The sequence below is a fragment of the Theobroma cacao genome, chromosome 2 (genome assembly GCF_053813885.1).
Source record: "Theobroma cacao isolate CCN51 chromosome 2, ASM5381388v1, whole genome shotgun sequence".
In the NCBI taxonomy this organism is placed as follows: domain Eukaryota; kingdom Viridiplantae; phylum Streptophyta; class Magnoliopsida; order Malvales; family Malvaceae; genus Theobroma; species Theobroma cacao.
The window spans coordinates 49,064,664-49,079,290 of record NC_142640.1 but is presented as its reverse complement, the minus strand read 5'-3'; the positions used below and the strand labels follow the sequence as shown (position 1 = coordinate 49,079,290).

Below are 14,627 nucleotides of genomic sequence, written 5' to 3'. Positions count from 1 at the left end.
CATTAGTCAGCTGACCCCCTCTTTGGTGCCATAATTGGTATCTAAATCCATTGCCTACCAAAGGAACTTGCTAACAAGAATCCACACCAACCACAAATGCCAAATGATAAAAAGGGTAGAATCCAAAACCTATAGCTCAGATTGTTTTAGCCTTTTGAATTGGAAATTTGAAAGTAGCAATGTACCTAACTACCAGATAATACATAGATGTTTAGCCTAGCAAAACCTTTTAACACCATTGTTTGGTGATGTGGCAAATGCATGCCACCACTAATTTTTTTGAGTTTGACAAAAAGGCGAGAAATTATAAAATTATCGTATTCGGTTAACTAAATAGTATAATATTTAATTTTTTTTGAATTATTTAAAAAAATAAATATATTTTATTATTTTATTATATTTAATCAAATATTTTATTATTATTTTTTACTTAAATAGTCTCGATTATCAATTAATCAATTATCGTTAATCAAAATAATATTTTTCATTTTGTGCATATGCACAACATTGACGTCGAATGTGAAAAATGTCACATAATTATATTATCATGTTGCATCAACATAATAAGTTAAGTATTTATGATTGCATGTCAACATGTCACGAGAGTGATATTTTTACTAACAACAATTAGTCAATTGTTAATAAAAAAAATTATTTAATTTAAAATAAAAATATAAAAATTTGATTAAATATAATAAAAAATAAAAATTTATTTAAAATTGTATCAATATTATGTCCAAAAAAATAATATAATTTTTTCAGAAAAGGGAGTTTATGTTAAAATCACCTTATTGTTCCAAAAATGCCCAAAAAAGATTTGAAAAGAATATGATTCCACCACACACAAGTTGAGACCAAAAAGGGACAAAAAGTAATATAAGAAGCAGACAAAACGACAGCGTTTGGCATCATTGCGGTTTCGCAGATTGCCGGTTGCACATGTCATGCCAGATAATCTCCCCACACCTGATCCATCGCTTATAAGCTAAGCTAAGAATTCCACTCCACTTCCGCCACTACATTTGTGTTGCTAATTCCTCAAAATTTCACTTCGCACTCTCCAATTTAAGGCAAAGTAGGAAGCTTGGAATTAGCAAAAAGAAAATTGTAGTGAATTTATCACATTTCATTTTTATTACAAGGAAAAGTCGTTTTCAATCCTTGCTATTAAAAAAAAAAAAAAAAGAAACGCTCGCATTTCACTTTCTCTTCCAGTAGGCAGCTGCTGTTACTCTCTCACTGCTCTCCACTTTCTCTCTTCTCCAGATCTGATCTCAAAATTATCAGGTAAACCCTAACCCTAGATCTCCTCCTCTTCGTCGTTGTCGTCTTTTAAAGGTTTAGTGTTTCATTCACTGAGTTCAGCCGTCAATTTCTTCTTTCTTAATTACCATTTTTTACTGTACCTGATTTGATGTTTTTTTCCTTTGGCTACTCGTTTTTATGCCTCAATTGAGTTGTTTAATGTATTTAATTTTTTGGATGCGAAGTAGAAAGTCAAAGGTTTTTGAAAGAGACTTTCTTCTTGCTCTAATTTGTTGACTGTGTCGATGTTGTAATCATATTGTTTGATTTTTTTTGTAATGATAAGGTTTTCCCCCTTCTCTTTCCTTTTTTATTTTGTTCGATTTTATGCTTATTATATGGGAAATTCAGTGAAATTCTGAGTTCCTCATTTGTAAAGAGTAATTTTGGTTTATGATTGAAGTAGATAAATCTGCATTGCCGTAGATGGTATTCGATAGTTTGGTTAGTGAAGAAATTTTGGAACAAAAATCGGGAGTGTGGTGAGTTATGAAGGACCTTTCAAAAAAAAAAAAAAAGAAAGAGAGAAAGATTTTGGGTTTCATTTTGATTTAATTGAGTAAGTATATGTTAGTTCTTTAGTTTCATCGCTCATTTTGGAACACCTGTGCGGAAAGGTAACACTTTCTTTTGCTTCTACCAGCTTGCCTCAAAAAAGAAGAAAAAAAAAAACAATTGATATTTAGGTTTCTAACTTTTGTACAGTACTGGGTCTCATTGGAATACTTTTACCATTTCTATGATGTAATTTAGGCTATATTCAAAATAAAACTATGAAAGGAAAAGGAGAAGGCTTAAAAAGGAGGAGTAAAACCAATGTGTTATAATGGAACAAATGTTCATAGGACCTCACTATGTTTGTGCGGTAGTTTCTTCCGATGGTAAGAGCCATGGTGTTTCTAGGAGAGGTGACTTGTCCAAGCAAGGTAGCATTTGTTCCCCCTTCCCCACCTTTCACCCCTCCCTACAACTACTCTACAAAAGTCAATAAATAAATTAATAAATAATGCACAACAGTTCTCAGAATAGAGATATTAAGACAAGTTCTAATGAAATTGTAGCAGAATGATGGAAGTTCTCTCTATGTGCTTATTTTACTTCCTGTCTTCTACTTGTACTGAAAAATGTTGTTCTAAAAGTCCTTTATTAGTATAATGTCAGTTGATTTATATTCATTCCATCTCTCCCTGCCCCCATTGCTTCCTGCTTGCTCATAATTGGATTATAAATTCTCACTTTGTGCTATTTGTTTCTTCGCTGCATCTGTGATAGGTTTTCTTAACTTCATTTCCTAGTAAGTGTAAAGATGGGTCGTGGAGTTAGCAGTGGTGGTGGGCAGAGCTCATTGGGCTACCTGTTTGGAAGTGGAGAAGCTCCAAAACCAGGCACAAACAAGCCCCAAGCTGCCCCAACTGAAGCACCAGCTGTCTCCAAATCTGCTCCTGCTCCTGCTCCTGCTCCTGCCCCTGAACCAGTAGATATTACTAAGCAAACCCCTGCTGGTATTAACAGTACTTCCACAAACAATTATCTTCGTGCTGATGGTCAGAACACTGGAAATTTCATTACGGTACAACCCCACCATTTCTGATAGCTTTATGATTTCTTTTCCAATTTGTATGATTTTTGAATGACTTGCCTGTTTGGTGTATTAAGTAGTTGTACTTTACTGAAGTTCCTGACATTTTTTTTCCACCAATCTTTCAATGAACAACGGGAAACATGATAAAGGCATTGTTGCAGAATAGGTGGATAGTTCAGAAGGAGCTAAAGGTGTTCTTTTGATAAATGCGTTGCAAGTATGACTTGTACTTCTTAGAAACTTGAATTATATTGAGGAGAAACTATTAGAGAGGCAATGTCATACTTGGGTGCATCTTTTATTAATGTGTATCAAAATTCTGGGAAGTTGAATGGAAGCTGTGAGTCCTTTTTTTTTTTTGACATTTTTCATTAATTACTCTTAGAAGATAGATGAAATGTATAAGCTTTAATCCGAAGTGTCCATCTCTCCTTCATTGACTCTAGTAGCAAATGACATAGTAAGTTTGGAATGTTAGCTGTTTTCTAAGGGATTCAGCTTGGAAAACAGATGATTGAACATACATACAGGGAGGATGTCATGCCACTGCATGCTGGAAGCTTCTTCAAAACACTACTATATTATGCTTGTAAAATCTTTTATAAGATAAACACTTTCTGTGGTGTCATTTATAATTGGTTATTGCTGTTTAAACCAAGCATTTACGACCTTTTTTTATGGTAGCAGTGTCTGTATTCACCCACGACAGCATATCAAGGGTATTTTGAAAATTAAGTGTAGGGGAGTTATTTCTTCTTGAGCTCCTATAATAACTTTTTGTGTAATTGCTCCCATTTTTTTTCCTGGATGCAGGACCGACCTTCTACCAAGGTTCATGCTGCCCCTGGAGGTGGATCTTCTCTGGGCTACCTATTTGGCGGGGCACCTGGGAGCGGTAAATGAGATTGTACCTGGGAGTATTGATTGTTGATTTTTGGGGAAGCCGTAGATTCTGGATGATGCTGTTTAATGATGTTTTTGTATAAGCAATGAAAAACTTGATGTCTCGTGGTGTAATATACAGGTCTCGTGGTTGTTGTTTGGTTTTATTCAATCAAAGAGTTCTCCAGGTTAGATGCATAAACATCTACTGCAGAGCTCAGTGACTGTGAAAAAACAATGTTATTATTCATAAGCATAGTTCTGCTATTCTTACCCTTTTCTTGCTTTTTTTTTTCCCCTATTTTATCAAGTCTACAATTTTGGCAGAGTTCTTCTTGCGGTATATAATGCATCTCGTTCTTATCCTTTTATTGGAGTGAGTTAAGCCCCTGTACTGTGATTTTTGAAGGATTTAAGTTCCTCTGTGGACGGAATCAGATTACATAGGCTACCTGCCTCTAACGCCCGTTAACCCAGTGACAGCATGTAATTCATTCGGCATGTGGTGAGATGATGCGGCGACAATGATCACGTGACGTGGTAGGTTTAGAAAAATCAGAAAAAAATGAGTCATTTGCAAAATAATAATGAAATAAAAATAAATAAATATTTTTTTAAAAAAAAATCAAATGAATATTTGTTTCTTAGCATTGAAACCTTTCATTATTTAGACAAAAAAAAAAAGAAAAAATTTAAAATCCTCGCTCTTGGATAAAAAAACCTAAATCAACATATATCAATTTGAATCTTACAATAAATACTCATTTTTTATAAAAAAAAGCCTAAATCAATTCGAATATTAAGTAAAAATTCATAATGGATTGGGGAATTTTTCTCCGTCTAAATGAAAACTTAATAAATATTTAGATAATGCAAGAGATATATTATATTTTTATTATAAAATTATATATTCATGTAAAAGTTAACGTAATAATAACGATGTTTTCTTTTTCATATTATAAGAGAGAATTTTTTTGTTATTTGATTTGTTATAATTTTTTAATTTCTAATTCTTTTCTTTTCATTATTTTATCATTGGTTGCTTTTTTGTGCTTTTTTCTAAAAAATTTGTCGTGTGAGCGTTTAATGCCACATCATTTCACCGTATATGCATTGAAACCCCTTTTTTCATTAATAGCATGCTTGGTTGGGGGAATAGCTAAGACATTCTCTTTTATTCTCAAAGAATTTTAATTCTTTTATTTAGTTGAAAAATAGTCCAAGGAATAGCCATTTCATAGAAATGATTATTCTTCAAAATCCTCCAAAACTAAGGAATAGTTAATACCACTCTTCCCATGGTATTAGCTATTCCATGGTTGAGAAATAAAATTAAAAACTATAAAGACAAAAATACCCCTTACAAGTTTAAAAAATTACAATTTTTTTATGTAAAATATTATTTTTTTCTCTCTCATCCTCTCTCTTGATTCCAACTTTTAATAAAATATTAATATTAAATTATAAATAAAATATAAATATTTAAATTATAAATTATTTCTATTTAAAAACAAAATAAATTAAAAATAAATTAGCATAATATCATTTAAATTATATAAAAATATTAATAATTAAATAATCAATTATTAAATATTTTAAATAAATTATCAATTATTAATATTTAAAAAATAAAATAAAATAAAATAAAAAACTAATCATAATAATATTTAAATTAAATAAAAATATTAATGACTAATTATAAATAAAATATTAATATTTAAATTATCTATTATTAATATTTTAAATAAATAATCAATTATTAATTTTTAAAAATAAAAAATAAAATAATGGATCATAATAATATTAAATTAAATAAAATACTAATATTGTAAATTATAAATAATTAAATTAAAAATAAAATATTAATATTTAAATTATCAATTATTAATATTTTAAAAAATAAAATAAAATAAAAATTAATCATCATAATATTTAAATTAAATAAAATATTAATATTTAAATTATTAGTTATTAATATTTTAATTAAATTCTAGATTATTAATATTTAAAAATTTTACTAAAAACAAATAATCATATAAATAATAAAAAGTATTTTTATCTTTTTATTTTTTATTTTTTCATTCTAAAATTATTGTTACCAATCAAATACTGTAATAAATAATAATAATTATTTCTGTCATATTTTCTTCATTATATCAAATTAAATAATAATTATTTTATTTTATTTTCACATGATAATTATTCTATTTCATTTCTATCTATTACGTCAACCAAACGTAACTTAAGAGTTAGTGACGCCACGGGCACATGGCCAATGTGATTTAATTTTGTCCAAGGGAGTTAATCTATTCAAATTCATAGCACAGGGACTTAATTATAAATTTTCAAATAATACAGGGCTTTTCCCATATTTTACCCAAGAAAAACCTTTAAATAAGTCTTCCAGCCTTCTCCCGGCGTTGTTGCAGCCTATCTGGCCACCTTAACCGCCTCTTTTTCCATTCTCCCTTTTCTAATTCTTTTTCGCTCCTGTCCCAATTTCGAAACCCTAAGCTGAACGCAGAGGATTCAAACTCCGGTAACGCACACACTTCTTTGATTAAGTTTTTTAGATTAAAATTGTGCATACATTTATCAAAACACTTAACTCTGTTCATTTTATGCCTTAATTTTTAATTAGAAATGATAGAAAGGGCTCGAATTAAGCTGAGCCCATGGCAGCAGGCGGCTGTCGCGGTAGGTTCAGCGGTGGGTGCGTTGTTCAATCCACGAAGGGCAGATTTAATAGCAGCTCTTGGAGAGACAACTGGAAAGCCTGCTTTCGAAAGAGTTCTTGAGAGAATGAAAAGGAGCCCAGAAGGCAGAGTCAGTCTCTTTTACTTTACTCCTATGTAATTGATGCTTTAAAATCTATGATAATGAATCAAGTGATCGAAAAAAAAAAACAGGTTTAATGGTTATAAAAATACTTGCTCGAGTGATATTCATGTTAGAAATAGTTTTTTTTTTTGTTCTGATTGAGCAGGGGGATTTGACTTGAGAATTCGTAATGTTGAATTAGAAACTCAAATGGGTGAAAGAAAAAACAGTTCGTTTAGGATTATGGAAGTTGTATAAGATGCCATCAATGTAGAACTTTTTATGTGATCTTTTGCATTGGATTATCAAAAAATTTATCTTTCATGCCTTGAAAAAGATTCGACAAAAAGACACAAATAAACCCCACTATTGGGGTATATGATGCCTGTTTTTATTGTTTTAGCAAGATGATTTTAGCTTTGTAAGTGTCCTTGTTATAAGAATGCAGTGAAAATGCTCAATGCATGCTTTTTCTCTCTTGGTTGGTTTTTGAGAAATGGACTGCAAGTAGAGTCAACCTTACTGGCTTAATAAATTAGTAGTATTCAGTTTAGCGACATTTTTGGCAATCAAAGACTGCAATAACATCATGAAAAAGGAGCTGAAGCATGTTTTCGTTTTTATGTATACTACTGCATTGATGTTAATACACATGGTTATTCCTTTTACCTCTGCTGGTTCGTTGTAAAAGAGAACCTCCTAGTAGATGTGCCTTACTTGTGCATTGCTGTGTTTTGCAACATATTCAATGCAATGTCCAATTCGGAAATTCGGGGCCTAGGTATTACATATCATTATTTGGAATTTGGAGTCTGCCTGTGTTATTAATCCATTGCATTCTTTTAGGTCAATAAGCAGCTTGATAGTTCAAGCATCTTCTTTTCATAGGTCATCCATGATGTTCTTTCCACATTTGACTAATATCCATAGCTGATTATTAACACGTTTTGACCTTCACATCCATAACCAAGGTGTTTTCTTTAACAGGCAGTGCTCCATGAGCGACCGCGTGTTATATCTGCAAAAGTGGGTCAGGCATGGGACCTACCAGAAAACACTTTTGGTGCTGCCTATGCAAGGTTTATGGGATCCAGGAACTTTTCCCCGGATGATAGGCCACCAGTTCGGTTTATGGACACGGATGAACTGGCATATGTGGCTATGCGGGCTCGTGAGGTGCATGACTTCTGGCATACCCTTTTTGGCCTTCCTACTAACTTGATTGGTGAATCTGCATTGAAGGTTATTGAATTTGAGCAAATGTATCTCCCAATGTGCCTCCTTTCAGTAGTAGGTGGAACAGCAAGATTTAATGAAAAACAAAGAACATTGTTCTTCCAGCATTACTTCCCATGGGCTGTCAAGGCTGGTATGCAATGCACAGATCTCATGTGTGTATATTATGAGCAGCACTTTCATGAAGATTTGGAGGATGTTCGAAGGAAATGGGGGATAATACCAGCTCCTACTGCCCCTAAATAAAGTATCAGCCAAAATCCATATAGTGCTGGTTTGGGTATACTTAAGCTCTAGCCCCTCACTCCTGGTTCCTTTCTGGATTAGATGCACAGACTGCAATTTGTCTAAGATCTCATTGAATGGCATAAAAAAAAATTGTCTAGTATTACAATTTTCCATATGTGATTGGCAAGAAATTTTGGGATTGGTGGCTAGCAAAGGAGAAAATGAATTTTGTGGGTGTCATATCCATTGATTCAAATGTAACTGGTAAACTATTTTGCTTTCAACTGTTGATTGACCACACTCAGTAAAAACGGCTTTGTTGTAATAGTTTTGATGCTACAGTGTTTTTATGCATATGCACACGGAGCTATCCTCTCTTCAAGGGTTAACTCGACTAATATCTGTCTACTTCTTTTAAAGCGTTTGACATGACACGAACTCAGGAGTTGAGCTTAATTCTTCAGAATTCTTTTGACAATCAAACTATCTTTGAACAGGATTCTGCATCTTTTTCAGTTAATTTTGTCTTGCAGGGACTAAGAACTAGGTTACAATCTATACCGGCTTCAAGACATAAGGGGTACAATTCTCTAATGGTTTGTTGGCCCCAAGAATGAGGGAAAGCGCTTGGGACAACCTCCTCCCCTTCTTGGGCTTTTTCCAAATGAAAGGGCCTTAAACACTAACATTTTGCAAGGTACTCTATTAACCTTTTGGTAACCCTTCTTACTTCATGAACACTATTTTAGACACTTTGTCTTTGATTAAAAAATTAAAATGAAAAATAGAAATGTTATTGTAGTAACTATTATTTACTAAATAGTCCAAAATTTACTTTTGGGGGATATAGAAAAAGATTTCAACAGAATCAAGCAGGTGAAGGACACCAAAGAAATCGTTCCAGGAACCCACCAACTGGCCAGATGCAGTACCAAGTTCCAACATCCAAGCCACATTAACCTAGTTGGAAACAGGTTAGTAAAAAACAGTACCCTCTTTCATTGGTTCTTGGAAATATGGTTGATGCCCTGTACATATGTTATGATCGGTTGTTTTGTGACCTGAGTCCTATCTGTTTCCCCCCTTTCCTCTTCAATCGATGCTGATTGGCCAGCGCTTCCAAAAGGCCGAATCAAGGACAGATTGGCTGCATGCGAGCACAGACGAGAATCCAAAACCAAAAAAGAAGAAATGTTGTTCAGATCAGATCAGAAGCGATATCAATCCTCTTTTTTGGGAAGATAAAAGTCAACGTGGATGGCCTGAAACTCTACAGCTGGAGCCTGAGGAAGGGTTTTGCAGCAAAAAGTGAGAGAGGGATCAATGTCTTACGTGTTATAGGCGATAGCAGAGAAGGGGGGCGGGACCCAGCAGAACAGAGATAGGAACGGGGAGAAAGGAAAGGTTGGGAGGCAGGAGTAGAGTAAAGCAATGAACAAAACAATTAATCCGCTGTACAACTGACAAAGGAACGTAGGGCGGCGCCTGGCGCAGTAGCTGTACGAGAGATGCCACCGTTCCTGATGAAACTGCATGCTGGTGCCTGTTGCTACTGCCCTAGTAGCTACTCCCCATTGCTCCACCTGCACCACCACTATCCTTTTTGCATGCAGATGGAGGAGGTACCCTTGTTAACACAGCTCATTCATGTACTCTTCGATGTGAACCGTTTCAGGTAAAAGATTTTTTATCATTTCTGGACCCTTGTCCTTACTGTTATTCACGTGATTATTGTACTATTTTGTTGATAAATCTTTCAAATGGCAAGCACCCGAGGTCATTGTTTACAGTTTGATGTCATGGTAATCATTTGCTAATAAGATTCTAGTCAGAATTCTGTGAATACTAACACCGTCCGCCATAATTCCATGGAAAATGGACTAATGGTTGAGAAAATTTATTCCTGGTCTCAGGATTGTTGACTCCATATCCGGTGACAATATGGTTTAACTTCTGAAGCTACATTTTCGTAAGGCATCCAACCCTTTTTTTTCTCTCATGCAGTTGACAATATATAAACCAACACTGACTCTATCAGAATTTGACTTGCTAACCCATCAAAGAGTTCAGTTTTAGTTTAGGTATATTGTGGAAGAGGAGGATTCCACCTCTACCAGCCAGGCTTTGTTGAATGAGATGGTTCATCTTAACAAGTTATTCGAGGCTCCACAGATAACATTATCCTCGCTCTGAGTGAAACCAGATCTTGGACTGAACCAAGTCATCCACCTTCAGAAACTAGTTTGTTGTGTACCATCCAAGTAGTGAAATTTCAGTACAGAGACACGTCCAAGGCATAAGAATAACAACTATGCTTTCGAGAATAACAACTTTTCATATTTCTTCTTTGTTCCAACAGGGCAACCCAAAGTGCTCATTGAAGGAGCAGTGTACACTGTAAATGCATAGGAAAAAATGCATAATTTATTCAAGTATAATTTCTATGTTTCATGAGCTGTATTCATTTATTGCCATGGCATGGGGAACTACACATTCCAACTATGTTATGTGGATCATATGGAAGAAGAATGGGGACTGCAAACGTCTCTTGGGTTGGTTGCCCGCATGGTCATTACTTATTTACATTCTACATTCAAATTCTGAGTAGTTAATGATCATCATAAATCTACCTAGATAACTTCCCAATCACAATCTAATGGTGGTTTTCTTGATGGAAGTAAATGGTAAAAGACCAAATGGGGGAGTGGGTTTCCTAGTTTATCTATCTAGCCAATGAAAAGCCTATCTCACTCGTTTGCAACAACTCTGTCTGTCACAGCCTTCCATAAAGAGTTTCACATGTTGAAATATCTAAAGAATTGTGGGTATTTGAGACTTCAGAAGACTGTAAGCACTCAATCAGATATCGGATAATGGTAAGAAATGATGCAACGATTCCCAAAATCTATAACATATATATAAGGAAGACTTAAAATGATTTTCTCGTTTAATCATGTGAAGTGTATAAAAAAATAAAAATAAATAAAAAGAGATCACGTGCAACGCACGGCCATAGTCTAGTGATTTTAATTTCTTCAGACTTTCATGATCAGTTGCTTAATGATAATTAATGAACCCATCCCATCCATTGGAACTGTTGTTGGTCATCAGAAATCAATTTTCGTGGCCAGGAAACAGAGTGATCAGCATAAAGAAAAAAAAAAAGGACCACAAGACTTTCACCAGTAATCAGGAAAATGGAATCAGTAAATCAATCTATTGATACCACTAAACACCCACGTGAAGACTCTCTTAGCCCCAATGCCCTAGTCTCCTCCCCACCCTGCTACAGTCCTAACAACACATGTTCCAGTACATCCCCATCATCATCTTTGGACAAAATCACACGGCTAAGATTCATCTTATCGAGTATGCCCATGACACTACTGTCAACATTACGTACATACACGTCGCTTCAGATTTCGCTCCCAAAAGCATTTTTGTATAAAGGAGGGAGAAAGAGAGGAGAGCGTGGGCTGGAATCATAATCAGATTGGGGTAAAATACTGCTGCGATACGAAATGGATTCCTTCTTTTAGAAATAAAATGCTGAAATTGTTGTTTTCAGTTTTCACATCCCACAGCAAACCTCTTAAAGTCAAAATATATTTTTCTACTACTGTCATTATAAGAGAGTACTGCAGAAATCTTCATTATCTTTTTTAATCAGGGTTAGTTTATTTTTTACTACCATGGTCAATCAAGTTTCACTTCTTAACTGCCTATCCCACTCCTCTATTTAATCACTTGTCCCTCTCCTCCCTGTCTCTTGCGCTTACCAAGTAACTCTCCATTTCTTCTCCTTCCTAGTTGCTTCCCTGTAAGTCAAAATCTGCTTCTCCATTTGCCAAAGATCAGTTTTTGTTGAATACCCGTCTTAGAGCAAGTATCAAACATGACCCTGGAACATGGTTTTCTGTTGTTTCACTCACCTTCGTTGAGCTTTGAAGCGTTTCTTTGGGCGGTTCTTTTGGTTGGAATCATTGCCTTGTGGGCTTCTCCAGGGGGGCTTGCATGGGCTCGTTTCAGGTCCAAGGCGAGTTTTGCAATCCCTGGTCCACTCGGGTTCCCGCTCCTCGGGTTACTCACTGTGTTTACTGGCTCCACCCCTCATCGAGTTCTTGCTAAACTTGCTAAAACCATTAAGGCAGTGAAATTGATGGCTTTCTCTGTCGGATTCACTCGATTTATCATTTCCAGTGACGCTGAAACTGCAAGGGAGATTCTTAACAACTCAGCTTTTGCTGATAGGCCAGTGAAGGAGTCGGCCTTTGAGCTTTTGTTTCACAGGGCAATGGGTTTTGCTCCATATGGAGAGTATTGGAGGAATTTGAGAAGAATCTCAGCCACCCATTTATTTAGTCCCAAGAGGATTGCTGGCTTTGCAGGATTTAGACAAGAAATTGGTGTCAAGCTGGTGGAAGAGGTGCGGTGTTTAATGGAAGCAAAAGGCGAGGTTTTGGTCAAAAAGGTGCTTCATTTTTCGTCTTTGAACAATGTGATGGCGACTGTGTTTGGTAAAAAGTATGACTTTGAGATGACTGGAGAAGGGTTAGAGCTTGAGGATCTTGTGAGTGAGGGGTACGAGTTGTTGGGGATATTTAACTGGAGTGATCATTTTCCTTTTCTGTGCTGGCTAGACTTGCAAGGAGTAAGGACAAGATGTAGGAAATTGGTTGCAAAAGTTAACGTCTTTGTCGGGAAGATAATAGAAGAGCATAGGCTGAAAAGGGTTAATGGGGACTTGGAAGATGATGGTAGTGAAGTTGGTGACTTTGTTGATGTGTTACTTGATTGGGAGAAGCATGAGAAACTCAATGACTCCGATATGATTGCTGTTTTATGGGTATGCTACTTCATTCTATACTTAACTTTTAACTGCTTAGTTTTTGTGCTTTATTTTGTTGCTTTACCTATTTAATACTTATATTGCATGGTTTCGCAGGAGATGATATTCAGGGGTACTGATACTGTGGCAATCTTGATAGAATGGATTCTAGCTAGAATGGTTTTGCACCCAGAAATCCAATCAAAGGTTCAAGCTGAGATTGATACTGTTGTTGGCAACACAAAGCAGGTGTCAGATTCTGACGTTCCAAATCTGCCTTATCTTCAAGCCATTGTGAAGGAAACTCTTAGGATGCATCCACCAGGGCCCCTTCTCTCATGGGCTCGCCTGGCCATCCATGATGTTCACGTTGGTGATAATTTTGTTCCAGCAGGCACAACAGCAATGGTGAACATGTGGGCAATAACTCATGATGAAGAAGTGTGGGCAGAGCCAGACAAGTTCAAGCCAGAGCGTTTCCTGGAAGCAGATGTGAGCATCATGGGGTCTGATCTTAGGTTGGCTCCTTTTGGTTCCGGTAGGAGGGTTTGCCCAGGGAAAGCCATGGGTTTGGTGACTGTTCATCTCTGGTTGGCTCAGTTACTTCAAGCTTTCAAATGGGTTCCCTGTCAGGATGGGGATGTGGACTTGACTGAACATTTGAAACTCTCCATGGAGATGAAGAACCCTCTGGTTTGCAAGGCTGTACCTAGGGTTGCTTGAAACTCTTTCTAGGTGGCTGGTTGGTTTTGGCTTGGTTTAAATTCTATGTTCGTTTTCAGTTAGGAATAGGGTTTTTCTTTGTGGCTCTGATAGTTTCTGGTGAACGGAACTTTTGAAAAAATATGTGGTAGGATTTTGGGTGCATGGTTTAAGATTGCAGCAACATCAGTAGTCTTAGCCAGCATGTTATCCTTTGTGAGATGTTGTCATGACTCTTAGCTTGTGTTTGTGTTATTATATATATGTTCTGAAAAGAAACAATGGATGCAGTAATGAACATCTTATGCCATTGTTCAAAGCTTGTCGATCGTTGCCCTTGTTCACAGCCTTATGTACATATACTTTCTATGTTACTATTTCATGTTCCCAGAAGTTCCATATGATGATAGCCATTGAATGTATACCCACTTCAATCTGTTTAATTTTCGAGAAAGATTACTTAAAAGATATGATGATACCCCCATTGCTTCTGCTTGCATAACTAGCAAAAAGTAACCAGTATAACCAGTTTTGTGGGAATCTTGGCAGAGCCAATAAGGAAGTGGTTTAACTTTCAAGCAAATTGTGGAAAAGGAGAGGAGAAAAACTTGCATTTCAAGCCATGCAAACAAAATTAAGTATATTATTCCTGTTGGAAGCATGCAACAGACAGTGGTAATCTGTCACCTTGGTCATGACCATTTCTGGCGCTTACTATACATGGTTGCTAAAACAAATGAATGAGTTCTGACTCTTGAGTATAAAAGATACATTAACTCATAATATAATTAGTGTTGAGAGACTCCAATTTAACTCTTTGATTATTGAAGAATCACGAGTTAGAGTTAATTTAATTCTTTATTAATGAAAATGCTCGAGGTTTTAGTTTTGTAATTTGTCATTTTCTTCTTGCTGTTTTTGCTTCCTACAAACAAAAAATATAAGTAGGATTAAAAATAAGGACTTAATTAATCAACCATGATATAATAACAGAAGACTATGCTTAGGCAAACAAAGACCTTTTCTTCGTAATAACCAAATTAT

At 35.4% G+C, this 14,627-nt stretch overlaps 3 protein-coding genes and 1 long non-coding RNA gene across 4 annotated transcripts; all 4 read left to right on the top strand.

Annotated features, from left to right (window-relative positions):
• The first annotated feature begins 926 nt into the window (after window positions 1-926).
• LOC18610238 (protein SPIRAL1-like 1) lies at window positions 927-4,044 on the top strand. Its single transcript, XM_007045776.3, has 3 exons — window positions 927-1,287; window positions 2,578-2,875; window positions 3,701-4,044. The coding sequence occupies exons 2-3, from the start codon at window positions 2,612-2,614 to the stop codon at window positions 3,788-3,790; spliced, it is 354 nt and encodes a 117-aa protein (XP_007045838.1). The 5' UTR covers window positions 927-1,287; window positions 2,578-2,611; the 3' UTR covers window positions 3,791-4,044.
• A 2,106-nt stretch (window positions 4,045-6,150) lies between these two features.
• On the top strand, window positions 6,151-8,442 carry LOC18610237 (coenzyme Q biosynthesis Coq4 family protein / ubiquinone biosynthesis Coq4 family protein). The gene is made up of 3 exons (XM_007045774.3): window positions 6,151-6,308; window positions 6,411-6,595; window positions 7,577-8,442. The coding sequence occupies exons 2-3, from the start codon at window positions 6,413-6,415 to the stop codon at window positions 8,069-8,071; spliced, it is 678 nt and encodes a 225-aa protein (XP_007045836.1). The 5' UTR covers window positions 6,151-6,308; window positions 6,411-6,412; the 3' UTR covers window positions 8,072-8,442.
• A 591-nt stretch (window positions 8,443-9,033) lies between these two features.
• On the top strand, window positions 9,034-10,619 carry LOC148764380 (uncharacterized). Its single transcript, XR_016024803.1, has 2 exons — window positions 9,034-9,728; window positions 9,967-10,619. It is a non-coding gene; the product is annotated as an uncharacterized LOC148764380 (long non-coding RNA).
• A 1,187-nt stretch (window positions 10,620-11,806) lies between these two features.
• Window positions 11,807-14,005, top strand: LOC18610234 (cytochrome P450 78A5-like). Its single transcript, XM_007045771.3, has 2 exons — window positions 11,807-12,899; window positions 12,999-14,005. Exons 1-2 carry the CDS (start codon window positions 11,949-11,951, stop codon window positions 13,602-13,604), a joined length of 1,557 nt encoding a protein of 518 aa, XP_007045833.3. The 5' UTR covers window positions 11,807-11,948; the 3' UTR covers window positions 13,605-14,005.
• The last annotated feature ends 622 nt before the right edge of the window (window positions 14,006-14,627 follow it).

Coding starts and splice junctions, on each gene's coding strand:
- LOC18610238 (XM_007045776.3), top strand. CDS start 2,612: ATGGGTCGTGGAGTTAGCAGTGGTGGTGGGCAGAGCTCATTGGGCTAC. Junction 2,876..3,700: donor ACACTGGAAATTTCATTACG/GTACAACCCCAC, acceptor TCCTGGATGCAG/GACCGACCTTCTACCAAGGT.
- LOC18610237 (XM_007045774.3), top strand. CDS start 6,413: ATGATAGAAAGGGCTCGAATTAAGCTGAGCCCATGGCAGCAGGCGGCT. Junction 6,596..7,576: donor AAAGGAGCCCAGAAGGCAGA/GTCAGTCTCTTT, acceptor TTTCTTTAACAG/GCAGTGCTCCATGAGCGACC.
- LOC18610234 (XM_007045771.3), top strand. CDS start 11,949: ATGACCCTGGAACATGGTTTTCTGTTGTTTCACTCACCTTCGTTGAGC. Junction 12,900..12,998: donor ATATGATTGCTGTTTTATGG/GTATGCTACTTC, acceptor ATGGTTTCGCAG/GAGATGATATTCAGGGGTAC.